Source organism: Salvelinus fontinalis, chromosome 24, assembly GCF_029448725.1.
Source record: "Salvelinus fontinalis isolate EN_2023a chromosome 24, ASM2944872v1, whole genome shotgun sequence".
NCBI classification, from domain to species: domain Eukaryota; kingdom Metazoa; phylum Chordata; class Actinopteri; order Salmoniformes; family Salmonidae; genus Salvelinus; species Salvelinus fontinalis.
The window spans coordinates 1,537,880-1,558,816 of record NC_074688.1 but is presented as its reverse complement, the minus strand read 5'-3'; the positions used below and the strand labels follow the sequence as shown (position 1 = coordinate 1,558,816).

At 43.4% G+C, this 20,937-nt stretch overlaps 1 protein-coding gene across 1 annotated transcript in view; it reads left to right on the top strand.

The window, feature by feature from the left end:
• The window catches only part of LOC129821728 (beta-1,3-glucosyltransferase-like), a 154,996-nt gene that overhangs the window by 34,973 nt on the left and 99,086 nt on the right, over positions 1 to 20,937 (top strand). The window contains exon 3 of the mRNA XM_055879328.1: positions 16,573 to 16,612. Coding sequence (XP_055735303.1) covers positions 16,573 to 16,612 — 40 coding nt within the window. The remainder of the gene's footprint in view (positions 1 to 16,572; positions 16,613 to 20,937) is intronic.

Here is a 20,937-nt window from a genome sequence, read left to right as displayed (position 1 = left end):
GATAGATAGACAGACGGAGTGCTATCTATCCTCCAGCCCTGGCTGGCAGCAGACACTGGCTCCAGACTCTGAGAAAAAAAGTTAAAGGAGCCGGTCGGCTACAGCACTGAGCCGAGAATAATCCATCTCTGGGATAATGGTGAAAATGCTGCTGGATTTGACCTCAGCGCTCTCTGCCACTGTCCATCAAATCATCTACTGTGAGGGAGATTTGCACGCCAGTGTTATGCCATTCCGCCTGTATGAGGTCTGCAGAGAGGTGCACTCCTGGAGTTCTGCTCTGAATGGACCGGCGTTTCTTTGCTTTAACAATGCCATCCAGATAGCAACCGCACATCGCCTTGATTCAGCAATACTCTGTCTGCCGCCTTTGTGCTCAGTTCTCCAAGTGACTGAAGTGTATTCTCCAAGGTTGTCTGTTAACTAAGCCCTTAGATCGCACATTGTTTATTTATGAATGTTTTATTTAACCTGTATTTAACTAGCAAGTTAGGTAAGAACAAATTCTTATTTACAATGACAGCCTACGCCGTCCGAACCCTGACCAGGACGACACTGAGCCAATTGTTGCGTCGCCCTATGCGACTCCCGATCACAGCCAGATGTGATACAGCCCAGGATCGAACCAGGGTCTGTAGTGACGCCTCTAGCACTGCGATGCAGTTGCTTATAGACCGCTGCACCACTCAGGAGCCCATGCAATAGCTACACAGCTAACATTTGGAATTGTTTTAAGATAGTCATAAAATGCATAATTTAGCCATTTCGTTTTGAATTTTAGGACTCCTGTTGGTGTAAAAAATATTTAAAAAATGTTTGATGAAACATTGAATGTTGCCTTTACTGCTATAGCCCATAGAAATGCATTGAATAACACATTTTTACATGACAAACCCGACTTCAAAACTTTATTCCTTTTTTTGAGTTTTGAGTTTTACAGACAATTTCAACAGTTTTCAGCTGTGCTAACATACTTGCAAAGGGGTTTTCTAATGATCAATTAGCCTTTTAAAATGTTCAACTTGGATTAGCTAACACAACGTGCCATTGGAACACAGGGGTGATGGTTGCTGATAAAATCAGCCGTTTCCAGCTACAATAGTCATTTACAACATGAACAATGTCTACACTGTATTTCTGATCAATTTGATGTCATTTTAATGGGCAGAAAACAAAGACATTTCTAAGTGACCCCAAACTTTTGAACAGTAGTGTACATACATACAAATACCTACATACATACAAATACACACACAAACATTTCCACTCCTGCCTAATTGGAGTAAACTAATAAATAACAAGACTTAGGCTTCTACTTCCAGCTTATACATACTATATACATTTTACAGACACAATCTATTTTACAATAGTTATATTTAGTTTGTTTTTAGTCCCTCCACCTCTCCCCATCTGTCCATTCCGTTTTCTATTTGCCAAATATTTTTGAATGTGCTATTTTACGTACACAGTATATTTTACATGCGTTATCTTGTTATCAGCTCCATTCAACCCCTCCCATCTATCTCTTAACACCATCCATATTTCTATTTCGCCATATATTTTTGCCGCTAACTTTATATCGGCGGAAAGAGGGGATTGAGCTGCAGCCACTACAAGAAACGGTAAGTCTGTAGCATCAACTCAATATTCTAAATTATGTCTCCGTGTGACTCTAGGGGGTTTAATACCTGAACGTCTTTAAAACTAAGAGCATTGTATTTGGTACAAATCATTCCCTAAATTATAGACCTCAGCTGAATCTAGTAATGACTGGTGTGGCTGTTGAAGAAGATGAGGAGACTAAATTACTTGGCATTACCTTCGATTGTGAACTATCCCGGTCAAAACATATAGATTCAATAGTTGTAAAGATGGGGAGAGGTCTGGCCGTAATAAAGAGATGCTCTGCTTTTTTGACACCACACTCCAAAAAAGCTAGTTTTGCAGGCTCTAGTTTTGTCTAATCTTGATTATTGTCCAGTTGTGTAGTTCAGTGCGGCAAGGAAAGACCTAGTTAAGCTGCAGCTGGCCCAGAACAGAGTGGCACGTTTTGCTCTTCATTGTAGTCAGAGGGCTGATATAAATCATATGCATGCCAGTCTCTCTTGGCTAAGAGTTGAGGAGAGACTGACACCATCACTTCTTTTATAAGAAACATGAATGTGTTGAAAATCCCAAATTGGTTGCATAGTCAACTTACACACAGCTTTGACACACACTTACCCCAGCATGCCCCCAGGGGTCTTTTCACAGTCCCCAAATTCAAGAAAGCGTACAGTATCACATAAAGCCATTATTGCATGGAACTCTGTTCCATATCATATTGCTCAAATAAACAGCAAACCTGGTTTTAAAAAACAGATAAAGCAACACCTCACAGCACAACGCCTCTCCCCTATTTGACCTAGATAGTTTGTGTGTATGTATTGATATGTAGGCTGTGTGCCTTTTTAGTTCTGTCCTTGAGCTGTTCTTGTCTATTAATGTCCTGTGTTGTCATGTTTTGTGTGGACCCCAGGAGGAGTTGCTGCTGCTTTTGCAACAGCTAATGGGGATCCTAATAAAATACCAAATACCTTATCTGTATTCCCCACTTGTCTTGTTTTTTTCTCTCACTGCAGTCTCACAGGATTGGGTCTTGGGGAGAACAACAGAACGAGAGGCGACACTCACACTCTGTCCATTTACTGGCAGCACCTCTGGCCAGTCAATGTATCATCGTCCTCACTTTGATTCACTCTGAGGCAGAGCAATAATCTGCCATCTCTCTTCTGCTTTCGAGGCTGTGCTGCTGCTAAGGGAGACTGAGAGAGAGAGCACTGTCAGCTTGTGTGTGTGGGGTTGATGATAGTGGGGGGATCAGTGCGTCCATGCGAGACTGGGACTCTGGCACAGATGGGATTATGGCTCCTGCTCTGCTTGGGCTCATCTGTGACAACTGTGAACTCCATCTGGGGACACAGTGAAGGACAATGGCCTTTTCACCTCATTGGTATTCCGGGACGTTTTGAACTCATCAGAATTGACTGGCTTTATAGTGTTTCACTACTGTTATATTTTACCTTGAAGGCTGCAGCAGAAGCAAACTCCTTTGTCGGCGACTCTTTCGCACGCGACTGGCTGGGGAACAACGCTTGTGTGTTGGTGAAAAAATACCAAATACCAAAATACCAAAACACAGTTTAGCTTGTTGTTAATCCACCTATCGTGTCAGATTTTGAAAATATGCTTTACAGCGAAAGAAATCCAAGCTTTTGTGAGTGTATCAATCAATGCTAGAACAGCTAGCCCCAAATTAGCATGGTCACGAAAGTTAGAAAAGCAATACAATTAATCGCTTACCTTTGATAATCTTCGGATGTTTGCACTCACGAGACTCCCAGTTACACAACAAATGTTATTTTTGTTCGATAAATATTACTTTTATAACAAAAAAACGCCATTTGGGTTGCGCGTTATGTTCAGAAAACCAAAGCCTAGTTCTGTTCGACGAAAATACCAAAAATTATCCGTAATGGTCGTAGAAACATGTCATATGTTTTTTATAATCAATCCTCAGGTTGTTTTTAACAAACATAATCGATAATATTTCAACCGGACCGTAACCTATTCAATAAGAGAGAAAAAGAAAATGGAGAGCTACCCTCTCGCGCGCAGGAACTAATCAGAGGACTCCTGACTCGTTTTGAAAAATCTCGCTCATTTTTACAAATAAAAGCCTGAAACTATGTCTAAAGGTTGGTCACAGCCTGAGGAAGCCATTGGAAAAGGAATCTGATTGATACCCCTTTAAATGGAAGAAAGACGGCCAGGAAACACAGATAAAAAATTTAAAAAATCACTTCCGGGTTAGATTTTCTCAGGTTTTCGCCTACAGAATCAGTTTTGTTATACTCACAGACAATACTTTGACAGTTTTGGAAACTTTGGGGTGTTTTCTATCCTAATCTGTAAATTATATGCATATTCTATGATCTGGACCTGAGAAATAGTCCGTTTACCTTGGGAACGTTATTTAAAAAAATAAAATAAAAAAATAAATATGACCCCTAGCGTCCTGTCTGAAGGCTCTCATGTATATTGGTTAACTTATGCACTTGGATACATTTGGTCATATGGGCAGACTATTGTATAAAATAAATAAATGCTGCATTTACCTTTCTTTTAGGCAGAATAAATCAAACAGGGTTGGATGAAAACTAGGTTTTTAAAAATCCATAAATCTACTAATACATTAATAAAACAAAGATGTGCACATAAATAAATGTTATTTCAACCTTGTAATAATTAGTAGATATAGAATATAATGATCAATATAATAACACTAGGCCTATGATATTTTCTTGAATAGGCTTAGCCTACTCAAATATCACAATTGTCTTTAGCAAGAGCTGTGCTGATTCATTCATTTTCAACACATGACAGATTATAGATTCTGTCTGCACTGCAGTTTGTCAGAGTATTACATGCTGACCACACTGCTGACCACACTGTCACAAAATCAATTTACACATGTTATTCAATTATTGCACCCACACTGCTCGCACGCGCCAAAGAGCATCTGCGTAGCCAGGCGCTAAATTAGAACTTGATTCTATTCATGACGCTTGATGCGATGCAAGTCCCAGCTCTCCCATATCTCCTCATTGGTTTTTAGGAGAATATTCCCACGTGGGTGATTGAAAGATGAACTGAGGTCCACACTCCAGTCCAGTTGTTGATGGTAATGCGCCTTAAAGTTAGTTGTCAACCGCCATTTAAAGTCCTGAAGGAGACGAAAGAATCCTGAAGGAGAGATTAATAGAAACAAACTCGGTTGACGGTTTTATCTGTGGATTAATTGTTGGAGTAGAGGACCGTGTGCATTTTAGGTAAAATAACAACCCAATGTTTATATCCCAGGACAAATTAGCTAGCAACAGCAAGCTAGCTAGCTAAATTGCCATAAATGTTTAAAGCTTTTCGACCTGTCCCCAAATGTTTTGATATTTCAACCTGCGTGTCCTGATCGCGTCTGGCGTGGGTGGACAAAATCAACATGCGTGCTGTCTGGTTAGCATGTTAGGATATATTGATTGGCACCAATAGCCTATGCAAAGTCTGTATCAATAGGCTACCAGTTGCATTTTTTTTTATGAAAAGAAGAGGGAAATATGACTGACCTGCACTGCACGTAGGAAAAAAGCTTATCTGGATACAAAACCCATCGACCCCTTATGGGCCATCAGCGGGGCAAAAGCATGAGATGGTGCCCTATTAACTCTAGCACTGCTTCATTAAATGTTCAAATTAATATTTTAGGCAACGCCATATTTTTTTCATGGGCACAGAAATCCAAAATTATGTACAGTCGTGGCCAACGTTTTGAGGATGACACAAATATTAATTTTCACAAAGTCTGCTGCCTCAGTTTGTATGATGGCAATTTGCATATATTCCAGAATGTTATGAAGAGTGATCAGATGAATTGCAATTAATTGCAAAGTCCCTCTTTGCCATGCAAATTAACTATATCCCCCAAAAAACATTTCCACTGCATTTCAGCCCTGCCACAAAAGGACCAGCTGACATCATGTCAGTGATTCTCTCGTTAACACAGGTGTGAGTGTTGACGAGGACAAGGCTGGAGATCACTCTGTCATGCTGATTGAGTTAATAACAGACTGGAGGCTGGAAACAGACTGGAAGCTTCAAAAGGAGGGTGGTGCTTGGAATCATTGTTCTTCCTCTGTCATCCATGGTTACCTGCAAGGAAATACGTGCCGTCGTCATTGCTTTGCACAAAAAGGGCTGCACAGGCAAGGATATTGCTGCCAGTAAGATTGCACCTAAATCAACCATTTATCGCATCATCAAGAACTTCAAGGATTAGCGGTTCAATTGTTGTGAAGAAGGCTTCAGGGCGCCCAAGAAAGTCCAGCAAGCGCCAGGACCGTCTCCTAAAGTTGATTCAGCTGCGGGATCGGCGCACCAGCAGTACAGAGCTTGCTCAGGAATGGCAGCAGGCAGGTGTGAGTGCATCTGCACGCACAGTGAGGCGAAGACTTTTGGAGGATGGCCTGGTTTCAAGAAGGGCAGCAAAGAAGCCACTTCTCTCCAGGAAAAACATCAGGGACAGACTGATATTCTGCAAAATGTACAGGGATTTGACTGCTGTGGATGCTGGTAAAGTCATTTTCTCTGAATCCCCTTTCCGATTGTTTGGGGCATCCGGAAAAAAGCTTGTCCGGAGAAGACAAGGTGAGCGCTACCGTCAGTCCTGTGTCATGCCAACAGTAAAGCATCCTGAGACCATTCATGTGTGGGGCTGCTTCTCAGCCAAGGGAGTGGGCTCACTCACACTTTTGCCTAAGAACACAGCCATGAATAAAGAATGATACCAACACATACTCCGAGAGCAATGTCTCCCAACCATCCAGGAACAGTTTGGTGACATTGATATTTTGGGTCCATGGCCAGGAAACTCCCCAGACCTTAATCCCATTGAGAACTTGTGGTCAATCCTCAAAAGGCGGGTGGACAAACAAAACCCCACAAATTCTGACAAACTCCAAGTATTGATTATGCAAGAATGGGCTGCCATCAGTCAGGATGTGGACCAGAAGTTAATTGAGAGCATGCCAGGATGGATTGAAAAAGAAGGGTCAACACTGCAAATATTGACTCTTTGCGTCAACTTTATGTAATTGTCAATAAAACAGCTACATGATTTAATTAAAAGCAGGAAATAGATACAACATTGTTTCAAATTCTTTAATAAAAGACTCACAAACAGCCAACAGGCTACAGCTCGCTTCAGTTTCCCCCGCCAAATATGCCAAAGGAAACTTGGTGTCTTGACGACGTTGAGTGCGTGAGGGGAGGGGTCTGTACGGAGCTTAGTACCTTCCACAAAAGTTTTGCTTGACAAAAAGACACATAAACGTCTGTGTATATAGAATTGTCATCAATGGTGTTTAATAAAATTAATTAGGAGCTTTTGTGTGTGTGTGTTAATACGCATGTGTGAGGGTTTTTTTTCTCTTGGAGAGTAGAGTCATGGCCAGGGTCTGTCATTTTCAACGGTGACCCTGGAGTAATTAGTGTTATATACCTTGCTCAAGGGCACATCGGCAGATTCTTAACCTTCTCAGCTCGGGGATTCGAACTAGCGACCTTTTGCTTACTGGCCCAATGCTCTAACCACTATTCTACTTCCTCATTTCTCTACCCCAAACATACAATTATCTGTAAGGTCCCTCAGTCTAGCAGTGCATTTCAAAACACACATTCAACCACAAAGACCAGGGATGTTTTCCAATGCTTCGCAAAGAAGGGCACCTATTGGTGGAAAAAAAAACAGCTATTGAATATCCCTTTGAGCATGGTGAAGTAATTAATTACACTTTTGATGTTGTATCAATACACCCAGTCACTACAAAGATACAGGTGTCCTTAACTTGGTTGCCGGAGAGGAAGGAAACCGCTCAGGGATTTACCATCAATCAATCAAATTGATTTATAAAGCCCTTTTTACATCAGACGATGTCACAAAGTGCAATACAGAAACCCAGCCTAAAACCCCAAACAGCAAGCAATGCAGATGTAGAAGCACGATGGCAAGGGAAAAACTCTCTAGAAAGGCAGGAACCTAGGAAGAAACCTAGAGAGGAACCAGGCTCTGAGGGGTGGCCGGGTGGAGATTATAACAGTACATGGCCAAGTTGTTCAATCATTCATAGATGACCAGCAGGGTCAAATAATAATAATCACAGTGGTTGTAGAGGGTGCAACAGGTCAGCACCTCAGGAGTAAATGTCAGTTGGCTTTTGATGGATTTTGATAGCTGATCATTCAGCGTTAGAGACAGCAGGTGCGGTAGAGAAATAGAGTCGAAAACAGCAGGTCCGGGACAAGGTAGCACGTCCAGTGAACAGGGTAGGGTTTCATAGCCGTAGGCAGAAGAGTTGAAACTGGAGCAGCAGCACGACCAGGTGGACTAGGGACAGCTAGGAGTCATCAGGCCAGAGAGAGAAAGAGAATTAGAGGGAGCATACTTAAATTCACACAGGACACCAGATGACAGGAGAGATACTCCAGATATAACAGACTGACCCTAGCCCGCCGACACAAACTTTTGCAGCATAATTACTGGAGGCTGAGATAGGAGGGGTCGGGAGACACTGTGGCCCTATCCGATTATACACCCGGACAAGGCCAACCAGGCAGGATATAACCCCACCCACTTTGCCAAAGCACAGCCCCCACACCACTAGAGGGATATCTTCAACCACCAACTTACTACCCTGAGACAAGGCCGAGTATAGCTCATGAAGATCTCCCCCGTGGCACGAACCCGAGGGGGGTGCCAACCCGGACAGGAAGATCACATCAGAGACTCAACCCTCTTAGGGACGGCATGGAAGAGCATCAGTAAGCCAGTGACTATAGGGTTAGATAGGCATACCATTCCATACAAATGGAGCTCTAAAGGAGAAAGCCCTGCCTCTAGCTGTTTGCTTAGAAATTCAAGGGACTATAAGGAGGCCTGCGTCTTGTGACCGTAGCGTACGTGTAGGTATGTACGGCAGGACAAAATCGGAAAGATGGGTAGGAGCAAGCCCATGTAATGCTTTGTAGGTTATCGGTAAAACCTTGAAATCCGCCCTCATTAACAGGAAGCCAGTGTAGAGAGGCTAGCACTGGAGTAATATGATCACATTTTTGGGTTCTAGTCAAGATTATAGCAGCCGTGTTTAGCACTAACTGAAGTTTATTTAGTGCTTTCTCCGGGTAGCCGGAAAGTAGAGCATTGCAGTAGTCTAATCTAGAAGTGACAAAAGCATGGATACATTTTTCTGCGTCATTTTTGGACAGAATTTCAGATTTTTTCAATGTTACGTAGATGGAAAAAAAGCTGTCATTGAAACAGTCTTTATATGTTAGTCAAAAGAGAGATCAGGGTCCAGAGTAACGCAGAGGTCCTTTACAGCTTTATTTGAGACGACTGTACAACCATCAAGATTAATTGTCAGATCCAACAGAATATCTCTTTTGTTTCTTGGGACCTCGAACTAGCATCTCTGTTTTGTCCGAGTTTAAAGTAAAACATTTGCCTGAATGTCTGAAACACAGGCTTCCAGGGAGGGCAATTTTGGGGCTTCACCATGTTTCATCGAAATGTACAGCTGTGTATCGTCCACATAGCAGTGAACGCTAACATTATTTCCCCGAATGACATCACCATAAAATATATATTGAAAACAATAGAGGTCCTAAAACGGAACCTTGAGGAACACCGAAATGTACAGTTGATTTGTACATTTACATTTACATTTACATTTAAGTCATTTAGCAGACGCTCTTATCCAGAGCGACTTACAAATTGGTGCATTCACCTTATGATATCCAGTGGAACAACCACTTTACAATAGTGCATCTAACTCTTTTAAGGGGGGGGGGGGTTAGAAGGATTACTTTATCCTATCCTAGGTATTCCTTAAAGAGGTGGGGTTTCAGGTGTCTCCGGAAGGTGGTGATTGACTCCGCTGACCTGGCGTCGTAAGGGAGTTTGTTCCACCATTGGGGTGCCAGAGCAGCGAACAGTTTTGACTGGGCTGAGCGGGAACTGTACTTTCTCAGAGGTAGGGAGGCGAGCAGGCCAGAGGTGGATGAACGCAGTGCCCTTGTTTGGGTGTAGGGCCTGATCAGAGCCTGAAGGTACGGAGGTGCCGTTCCCCTCACAGCTCCGTAGGCAAGCACCATGGTCTTGTAGCGGATGCGAGCTTCAACTGGAAGCCAGTGGAGAGAGCGGAGGAGCGGGGTGACGTGAGAGAACTTGGGAAAGTTGAACACCAGACGGGCTGCGGCGTTCTGGATGAGTTGTAGGGGTTTAATGGCACAGGCAGGGAGCCCAGCCAACAGCGAGTTGCAGTAATCCAGACGGGAGATGACAAGTGCCTGGATTAGGACCTGCGCCGCTTCCTGCGTGAGGCAGGGTCGTACTCTGCGAATGTTGTAGAGCATGAACCTACAGGAACGGGTCACCGCCTTGATGTTAGTTGAGAACGACAGGGTGTTGTCCAGGATCACGCCAAGGTTCTTAGCACTCTGGGAGGAGGACACAATGGAGTTGTCAACCGTGATGGCGAGATCATGGAACGGGCAGTCCTTCCCCGGGAGGAAGAGCAGCTCCGTCTTGCCGAGGTTCAGCTTGAGGTGGTGATCCGTCATCCACACTGATATGTCTGCCAGACATGCAGAGATGCGATTCACCACCTGGTTACCAGAGGGGGGAAATTTGGGGGGGAATTTGTCAGAGGACAAACCATCCACAGAGAAAAATTGATATCTTTCCGACAGATAAGATCTAAACCAGGCCAGAACTTGTCCGTGTAGACCAATTTGGGTTTCCAATCTCTCCAAAAGAATGTGGTCATCGATGGTATCAAAAGCAGCACTAATGTCTAGGAGCACGAGGACAGATGCAGAACCTTGGTCTGACGCCATTTAAAAGGTAATTTACCACCTTCACGAGTGCAGTCTCAGTGCTATGATGGGGTCTAAACCCAGACTGAAGCATTTTGTATACATTGTTTGTCTTCAGGAAAGCAGTGAGTTGTTTCGCAACAGCTTTTTCTAAAGTTTTTGAGAGGAATAGGAGATTTGATATAGGCCTTTAGTTTTTTATTTATTTTCTGGGTCAAGGTTTGGCTTTTTCAAGAGAGGCTTTGTTACTGCCACTTTTAGTGAGTTTGGTACACATCCGGTGGATAGACATGCGTTTATTATGTTCAACATAGGAGGGCCAAGCACAGGAAGCAGCTCTTTCAGTAGTTTTAGTTGGAATAGGTTCCAGTATGCAGCTTTAAGGTTTAGAGGCCATTACTATTTTCATCAATGTGTCAAGATATATTATTATGAAACTTGGGTCTCTCCCTTGATCCTAGGTCCTGGCAGTGTTGTGCAGACTCAGGACAACTGAGCTTTGGAGAAATACGCAGATTCAAAGAGGAGTCCGTAATTTGCTTTCTAATGATCATTATCTTTTTCTCAAAGAAGTTCATGAATATATCACTGCTGAAGTAAAAGCCATCCTCTCTTGGGCAATGCTGCTTTTTTGTTAGCTTTGCGACAGTATCAAAAATGCATTTAAGATCGATACTGCACGGTACTGTCTTTCCAAGCTAGTCGGAAGACTTCCAGTTTGGCGTTGCACCATTTCCGTCCCAATTTTCTGCAAGCTTGCTTCGGGGCTGGGTGTTTTATGTATACCAGGGAGCTAGTTTCTTATGACAAATGTTTTTAGGGGTGCAACTGCATCCTTCTGTTTGTTGTTTTGGAACTGCAAAGAGTAACAGCGTAACCTACATTACTAGTTACCATGACAAAGACCGAAGCCGGCGGGACTACCGTTGAGGACAGTGGTGTCTCTCTATCACAGGTGAAGGATCTTTTAAACAAACAAAAATAGTTATACAAGCAGTTGTTACAACGTCAAGAAAATAGCTTGAAGTGTTTTGTCCAAATACTGGTGGATTCAACTAATAAAAGAATGGACGACCTGACCAGAGAGGTCCAGGGCCTGAAGAACAGTTTGCAGTTCTCCTAGGGTCAGCTCGATGAGTTGAAACCAGAGAACAGCAAGATGACAGCAATCTGTAAGACATTGAGAGAGGATGTCGATGGACGATCAAGGAAAAACAACATGGTTGTGGATGGAATTGCAGAATCTCCACATGAGACCTGGATGGAGTCTGAGGACAAAGTAAGGGATATGATCTCTGAGAAATTAAAGATGGACCACAGAAAAATGTAGGTGGAGCACACCACAGGACTGGAAAACCCATCACCGGCCCAGGTGACAAGCCCAGGCCGATAGTGGTCAAGTTCCTGAGGTTCAAGGACAAGGTACCTGTTAGGGAAAGAGTCAAGAACTTGAGAGAAACCTACTTTATATCTTCCGCAACGAGGACTATCCTGAAACGGTGCACCAGAAGAGGAAATAACTTATCCCAGCCATGAAAGCTGCCAGAGCGCTACGACAGGCTCAATGTCCCACCTCCCTCCCAGAAGCCTGGAATTGAACCCATAGCTAAGCCTGTGGGTTCGTAGCTTTAACCACAAAGCACACAAACACACTCACCAATTGATTAATGACCTGCTGAATGTATATTTTTTTGTCTTGCTTTTTTTGCTTGTTTCCATATCATTTCCATATATATATATATATATATATATATATATATATATATATAGTACTTTTTCTTCCCAATTGGCAGTTAGTCTTGTCCAATTGCTGCAACTCCCGTACTGACTCGGGATAGGCAAAGGTTGAGAGCCATGCGTCCTCCGAAACACAACCCTGCTAAGCCACACTGTTTCTTGACACTCCTTGGAAACACAGTACAACTGGCAATGGAAGTCAGCTTGCAGGCGCCAGGCCCGCCACAAGGAGTTGCTAGAGCGCGATGGGACAAAAAACGTTACGGCCGGCCAAACCCTCCCCTAACCCAGACAATTGTGCGCCGCCTCATTGGTCTCCCAGTCACGGCCGGCTGTGACAAAGCACTAAGGTAACCTGCCTAAATTACTTCCCGACCCGTAGCACTAACGTCTGTAGACATGAAGTGCTTTGAAAGGCTGGTCATGGCTCACATACACACCGTTATCCCAGAAACCCTAGAACCAGTCCAATTTGCATACCGCCGAAACAGATTCACAGATGATGCAATCTCTATTGCACTCCACACTGCCCTTTCCCACTTGGAAAAAAGGAACTCTTACGTGAGAATGCTATTCATTGACTACAGCTCAGTGTAGTCAATGCTCATCATTAAGCTAATGATCCTGGGACTAAACACCTCCCTTTGCAACTGGATCCTGGACTTCCTGATGGGCCGCGAGGTGGCCTTGTCATGCCAGGATAACAACCTTTTCCCCAACGTGATCAAGACAAAGGAGACGATTGTGGACTACATGAAAAGGAGGACCGGGCACGCCCCCATTCTCATCGACAGGGCTGTAATGGAGCAGGTTGAGAGCTTCAAGTTCCTTGGTGTCCACATCACCAACAAACTATCATGGTCCAAACACAACAAGACATTCGTGAAGAGGGCACGACAAAGCCTATTCCCCCGCAGGAGACTGAAAAGATTTGGCATGGGTCCTCAGATGTTCAAAAAGTTCTACAGCTGCACCATTGAGAGCATCCTGACTGGTTGCATTACTGCCTGGTATGGCAACTGCACACCCTCCAACAGCGAGGCACTACCTAGAGTAGTGCGTACGGCCTAGTACATCACTGGGGCCAAGCTTCCTGCCTACCAGGATCTCTATACTAGGCTGTGTCAGAGGAAGGCCCTAAAAATTGTCAGACTCCAGCCACCCTAGCCATAGAACGTTCTCTGCTACCGCATGGCAAGTGGTACCAGAGCGCCATTTGAGGCTTCTTAACAGCTTCTACCCCAGCCCATAAGACTCCTGAACAGCTAATCAAATGGCTACCCAGACTATTTGCATTGTGCCCCCTCCCTTTTACGCTGCTGCTACTCTGTTTATTATCTATGCATAGTCACTTCACCCCTACCTACATGTACATATTACCTCCATTACCTGTGCCCCCACACATTCACTCTGTACCGGTACCTCCTGTATATAGCCTCGCAACTGTTATTTTACTGTTGCTCTTTAATTATTTGTTTATTTTTATTTTTACTTCACTTTATTTTTCTTAACTGCATTGTTGGTTAAGGGCTTGTAAGTAAGCATTTCACTGTAAGGTCTACTCCTATTGTATTCAGCACATGTGAGAAATACAATTTGATTTGCTGTAAACAAAACTACTTTCTTGGGTTGGCTTGACTTGCCTAGTTAAATAAAGGTTAAAAAGAAAATAAATAAAAGAATTGTGGCTATATCCAGTACTTTAAGTGAAATTCATTCACCTCCATCTTTCATCGAATCATATGGCTTATTCATCACAAAACCATTTGATGTTGCCAATTATTTTAACGATTACTTCCATCGTATTCATGCATAAAAAACTAATAGTGCTCGTTCCAATTTTGTAAAGTTAGTGTGGGAGACGTGGATTTTTTTTGGGATCAGTAATGGCAAAGCTCCTGGCATTGTTAACTCAGATGGAACGCTACTGGGGATGGTAGCTGACTCTATAGCCACTCCTACAGTATATGTCATATCTTTAATCTGAGCCTAGAGGAAAGTCTTTGTCCTCAGGCCTGGAGGGAAACCAAAGTAATTTCGCTACCCAAGATTGGTCAAGTGGCCTTTATCGATTCTAACAGCAGACCTATCATCTGTAAACAAATTAACAACAGACTTTCAGCAAGCTTATAGAGAAAGGCACTCACCATGTACAGCACTGACACAAATGATTGATTGGTTGAAATAAATTGATAATAAGATGATTGTGGGAGCTGTACTGTCAGATTTCAGCGCAACTTGTTATTCACCATAACTTGTTGTTGAAAAAATGTATGTGTTATGGCTTTTCAACCTCTGTCATATCGTGGATTTAGAGCCATCTATCTAATAGAACCCAAAGGGTTTTCTTTAACGGAAGCTTCTCTAATGTCAAACATGTAAAGTGTGTTGTACCACAGGGCAGCTCTCTAGGCCCTCTGTTCTATTTTTGCCACTGGCATTAAACAAAGCTGAGGATTCAACCATATAAGCATCATTAACCACAGCTAATGAAGTCACTGAAACCCTTAACAAAGAGTTTTGGAATGGATGGCCACTCATAAACTGGTCCTGAACATCTCTAAAACTAAGAGCATTGTATTTGGTACAAATCATTCCCTAAGTTCTAGACCTAGGCTGACTTTGGTAATGAATGGTGTGGCTGTTGAACTTGTTGAGGAGACTAAATTGCTTGGCGTTACCTTAGATTGTAAACTGTCATGGTCAAAACCTATAGAATCAATGGTTGTAAAGAGTCTGTCCGTAATAAAGAGATGCTCACCACACGCCAAAAAGCAGGTCCTGCAGGCTCTAGTTTAGTCTAACCTTGATTAGTGGGCGGCAGGTCCCTAGTGGTTAGAGAGTTGGACTTGTAACCGAAAGGTTGCAAGATTGAATCCCTGAGCTGACAAGGTAAAAATCTGTCGTTCTGCTCCTGAACAAGGCAGTTAACCCACTGTTCCTAGGCTGTCATTGTAAATAAGAATTTGTTCTTAACTGACTTCCCTATTTAAATAAAGGTAAAAAAAAAAGGAAAGACCTAGTTAAGCTACAGCAGGGGGGCACCTCTTGCTCTTCATTATGAATCAGAGGGCTGAATTTAAATGTTATACATTTACAAAAATTATACATATACAAAAAGTCTCTTGTATCACTTTTTATTAGAAACATTGTGTTGAAAATATTCTAAGAGGCAGGGATGGGATGATTATAATATATCAGAAATATATAGGCTATTCATCTCATATAATGCAGTCTGAGGATGTTGGCGTCTCTCCTTAGAAATGGGCTTCAGAGGAAAGCAGTATGAGGATTGAGAAACCCATGTGCCTAGACTGACTTAACCTACTGAGCCCAATTAAGCCAATGTCTTTTTATCCACCAACGGCACTGAATTAAATCAGCTCTTGATGTATCTTGTCTTCCGATGCATAAATCTGTCTCTCACTCTGATCACACCCAACTCTGACAACACAAAGTACATGCAAGTGAACAAGCATCATGGAAGATGTGTCATTCTTTCGCTCCCTGCCGCTTGTCTTCAATCTCAGCATCCTATCATTCAAACGTCTCTGCTATATACAGTACTTGTGAGACTCATATTAAGGTTTGATGAATATTATAGGGAATGAAGGGAATAGGGAGAAGCAAGTGACAGGTGAGTAAAAGGGAGGTGCTGTTGTGACAGGGGTTAGGCAGCAGTTTAGCCAGGGTTAAGACATCTCTCTCTCTATGAGCTAAATGACCATCTCTGGTCGATGTTGTTCTAATAGTTCTTAGTGGTCATCTCCTGAGGGAGGGTAATAGATGGCTTTCCTCTTACGGCTCCGTTGACTGTCCTCACCCCTCCCCTGGTCGCCCCGGTGATGCCAAAACGAGGTGCCACACCCGCCTCACTTTGAATTTACGACTTGTTTAAATTGTGCTCCTTCTCCAAAGGGACCTGCTGAGCCCAGGAGGGGAGTAATTGTTAGTCTAGAGGTAGTCATAAATCAAAACATTTCATTCTCTCTCTCCTCATTATCTGTTACCGCTCTGCTTTTGCTGCACAATTCCTGAGACTTACCAGAACTGTAGGCTATACAGTCTTCCTTCCTCCCCAAAGACTGAAACCTGTCTTCTTCTGAAAGATGGGAGTTGAAAAGACTCTTCAAAGCTGTGATTGATTTCCTCATTCTTCCATGGTCTATTGCAGGCAGCTACAGGTTGACAGCCACGGTGGACGAATTGCTCTCCGACTGTGTCTTAATTAAGCCGAGTGCTGGTTTTGTTTTGCTGCTGGTGTGTTTTGTTACATTCAATTGAAAAGTCAACCGTGCCACTAGGCCTCCTAATAAGTCTTTCTCTCTCTCTCTCTCTCTCTCTCTCTCTCTCTCTCTCTCTCCTCAGAACCAAGATGCAAAGGCAGTCCTCTATGACAGCCAACCTGGTGAGTCTCATTGATTATTCCCCATTCGGCTAGAAATGGTTCAATAGAAAGGACCACTTTTAAAGTTGCAGTAAGTAGGAATTGATTTAGCTGTTTGCTAATCTAATCTTCTGAAATGTCTCACTTGATTCAACCAATATTGCATACATTATGATTGCACTGAACAATACCTATTTACCTGTTGTTATAAGACAATGTAGTACAAAACGAAAGTGAAACAACGGAACTGCCCACTTCCTGAATCAGAAGCCCATTGGGGATAAAAATGAAAACCAAACCCAATTGCAATCCCTGGCAGAGTTAGACAAACAACTGGGCAGTGAAATAAGAAAACAAGTTGCTGCTAGCCTAGCAGGGACTGCTCCAATCCCTCCCCAGCCCGTAACACAAATACCTGAAGGATCAAATTTCAACCTAATTCTGAAATCAGATGTCAAAGAACCACCACATCAGGGGTGATGGCACAGACCGGTGCACAGTGACTGAATGGCAAGAAATGATGCAAGCTTACTTGAAAAAGAAGGGATGCACTATATCAGAACAGGGGCAAGAGATACAGGACAGGCTAATGGGGCGGTCTAAAGACATAGTCAGAATTGGGCCGTGGAAACCCCCTCGTTAATATTAACAGAGACCCTGAAGCCATATACAACATCCTGAGTGGCACTTTGGAGGGAATCTAATCCACAATTCCATTAGGATACTTCTATGAAACCTTACCAAGACAGTCAGGGAGCTGCTTGGATTATTGGGTCAGACTGAACAAAGCAATTGACATTGCCAATGAGTGCTTGCAAAGACAGGGGAAAAAGAGTGGATGATCCAGGTTATGAGGTGACAATGTTTCTAATACACTAGCCTGACCCATCACTATACGTGCACTAATAGTGATCAGGCTTCATTGAACAAAGTGATTTCTCTCCTGGAAAAGTTTCTCTCAAACAGGAACATTTCACTGTTACGGACAATTTATGTTTCATGAGAGCCCAAGCAATTCCCCAGTGTTTTCCCAGATCAAGTATGAAGACATTGCACACCTCTAGTCAGAACAGGCCTTGCACAAACTTTTTCCCCCTGGCACATTTTCTGACTTGCGCCCACATTGCCTTCATTGTTGTTTTCCTTACAAATAATAACTTTGCACATGTGTGCGTTCCTATCAAAGTAAGTGCCTTTTTTTCTGTATATCGTGTTGTCCTTTCTACTGTAGCATACTGTATGCTACATTCGAAAAGTATTCAGACCTCTTTTACACATTTTGTTACTTTAGTCTTATTCTAAAATTGATTAAATAGTTTTCCCCCCTTATCAATCGACACACAATACCTCATAATGACAAAGCAAAACGTTTTTTTAAATTTCGCAAATGTATAAAAATAAAAATCTGAAATCACATTTAAAAGTATTCAGACCCTTTGTTGAAGCACCTTTGGCAGCGATTACAGCCTAAAGTCTTCTTGGGTATGACAATACGAGCTTGGCACACCTGTATTTGGGGAGTTTCTCCCATTCTTCTCTGCAGATCCTCTCAAGCTCTGTCAGCTTGGATTGGGCACGTCGCTGCACAGCTATTTCCAGGTACCTCTAGAGATGTTCGACCGGGTTCAAGTCTGGGCTCTAGCTGGGCCACTCAAGGACATTCAGAGACTTGTCCCGAAGCCACTCCTGTGTTGTCTTTGCTTTGTGCTTAGGGTCATTGTCCTGTTGGAAGGTGAACCTTCGCCCCAGTCTAAGGTCCTGAGCCCTCTGGAGCAGGTTTCATCAAGGTACTGTCTGTGCTATGCTCTGTTCATTGTTCCCTTGATCCTGGCTAGTCTCCCAGTTCCTGCCGCTGAAAAACATTCCCACAGCATGATGCCGCCACCACCATGCTTCAACGTAGGGATGGTATTGTCCAAGTGATGAGCGGTGCCTTGTTTCCTCCAGACGTGATGCTTGGCATTCAGCCCAAAGAGTTCAATCTTGGTTTCATCAGACCAGATAGTCTTGTTTCTCATGGTCTTAGAGTCCTTTAGGTGACTTTTGGCAAACTCCAAGCGGGCTGCCTTTTACTGAGGAGTGGCTTCCATCTGGCCACTCTATGATAAAGGCCTGATTGGTGGAGTGCTGCAGAGATGGTGGGTCTTCTGGAATGTTCTCCAATCTCCACTGTCAACTGTGGGACCTTTATATAGACAGGTGTGTGCCTTTCCAAATCATGTCCAATCAATTGAATTTACCTCAGGTGGACTCCAGTCAAGTTGTAGAAACATCTCAAGGATGATCAATAGAAACAGGATGCACCTGAGCTCAATTTCAAGTCTCATAGCAAAGGGTCTAAATACTTATGTAAATAATGTATTGATAGTAATGATGGTGCAGGAGGGGATGGCTGCCGTTTTACGGGCTCCTAACCAACTGTTCTATTTCGTGTTTTTTCACATACTTTGAAACGTATTTTGTACATAATGTTTCTGCTACCATCTCTTATGACAGGAAAGAGCTTCTGGATATCAGAACAGCGATTACTCAACTCAAACTGGACAAAGATTTCTTTCTTTAATGAGTTGGACGCGAAGGATATACTCCTTCTCCGAGACCAGGCCCAAATCCCTGTCATTTGCATGAAGAAAATATGTAAATACAGGGGGCGGAGATCAGGGTGCCTTGTGAGAATTCGTCGGCGAATGGATAAGCCGCCTCTACCATCTGTTCTATTGGCCAATGTGTAATCACTGCAGAATAAACTGGATGATCTCCGTTCGAGACTATCCCACCAACGGGACATTGAAAACTGTAATATCTTATGTTTCACCGAGTCGTGCTGAACGACGACACAGATACTTTACAGTTGGCCGGGTTTTCCGTGCATCAGCAGGACAGAAACGCTACATCTGGTAAGACGAGGGGTGGGGGTGTGTCTATTTGTTAATAACAGCTGGTGAATAATGTCTAATATTAAGGAAGTCTCTAAAGGTATTGCTCGCTTGAGGTAGTGTGGTCTACAGCTTATCATTAGATACTCTATCTACCAAGAGAGTTTATCTGTATTTTTTGTAGCTGCTTATTTACCACCACAAACCAGTGCTGGTACTAAGACCTCATTCAACGAGCTGTATAAGGCCATAAGCGAACAAGAAAATGCTCATCCAGAAGCGGCGCTCCTAATGGCCGAATTTACTGTAGGCAAACTTAAATCCTTTTTACCTAATTTCTACCAGCATGTCACATGTGCATCCAGAGGGGAAAAAAACTCTAGACCACCTTTAATCCACTTCACACAGAGATGCGTACAAAGCTCTCTCTCACCCTCGTACAAAGAATCTGATCATAATTCTATCTTAAAAGTAGGAAGTACCAGTGACTCGCACAATACGGAAGTGGTCAGATGACGCTAATGCTATGCTACAGGACTGTTTTGCTAACACAGATTGGAATGTGTTCCGGAATTCATCCAATGGTATTGAGGAATTTACCACCTCAGTCACCGTCTTCATCAATAAGTGCATCGACCACTTCCCCCTCACAGTGACCATACGTACATATCCCAACCAGAAGCCATGAATTACAGGCAACATCTGCACCGAGACTAGACCCACTCCAATTTGCATACCGCCCCAACAGATCCACAAATGACGCAATCTCAATCGCTCTCCACACTGCCCTTTCCCACCTGGACAAAAGGAACACCTATGTGTTCTGAGACTACAGCTCAGCGTTCAACACCATAGTGCCGACAAAGCTCATCACTAAACTAAGGACACTGGAACTTAACACCTCCCTCTGCAACTGGATCCTGGACTTCCAGATGGGCCGCCCTCCGGTCGTAAGGGTAGGCAACAACACATCTGCCACGTTGATCCTCAACTCAGGGGCCGCCTAGGGTTGCGTTCTTTGTTTCCTCCTGTACTCCCTGTTCACCCACGACCGCGTGGCCAAGCACGACTCCAACACCATCATTAAGTTTTCTGACAACACAACAGTGGTAGGCCTGATCACCAACAACGATGAGACAGCCTATAGGGAAGAGGTCAGAAACCTGGAAGTGTGGTACCATGACAACAACCTCTCCATCAACATGAACAAGACAAAGGAGCTGATCGTGACCTACAGTAAAACGAGGGCTGAACACGCCTCCATTCACATCAACGGGGCTGTAGTGGGTCGAGAGTTTCAAGTTCCTTGAGGTCAACCTCACCAACAATCTATCATGGTCTAAACACACCAAGACAGTCGTGAAGAGGGCACGAAAACAACTTTTCCCCCTCAGTAGACTGAAAAGATTTGGCATAGGTCCCCAGATCCTTAAATAGTTATACAGCTGCACCATCGAGAGCATCCTGACT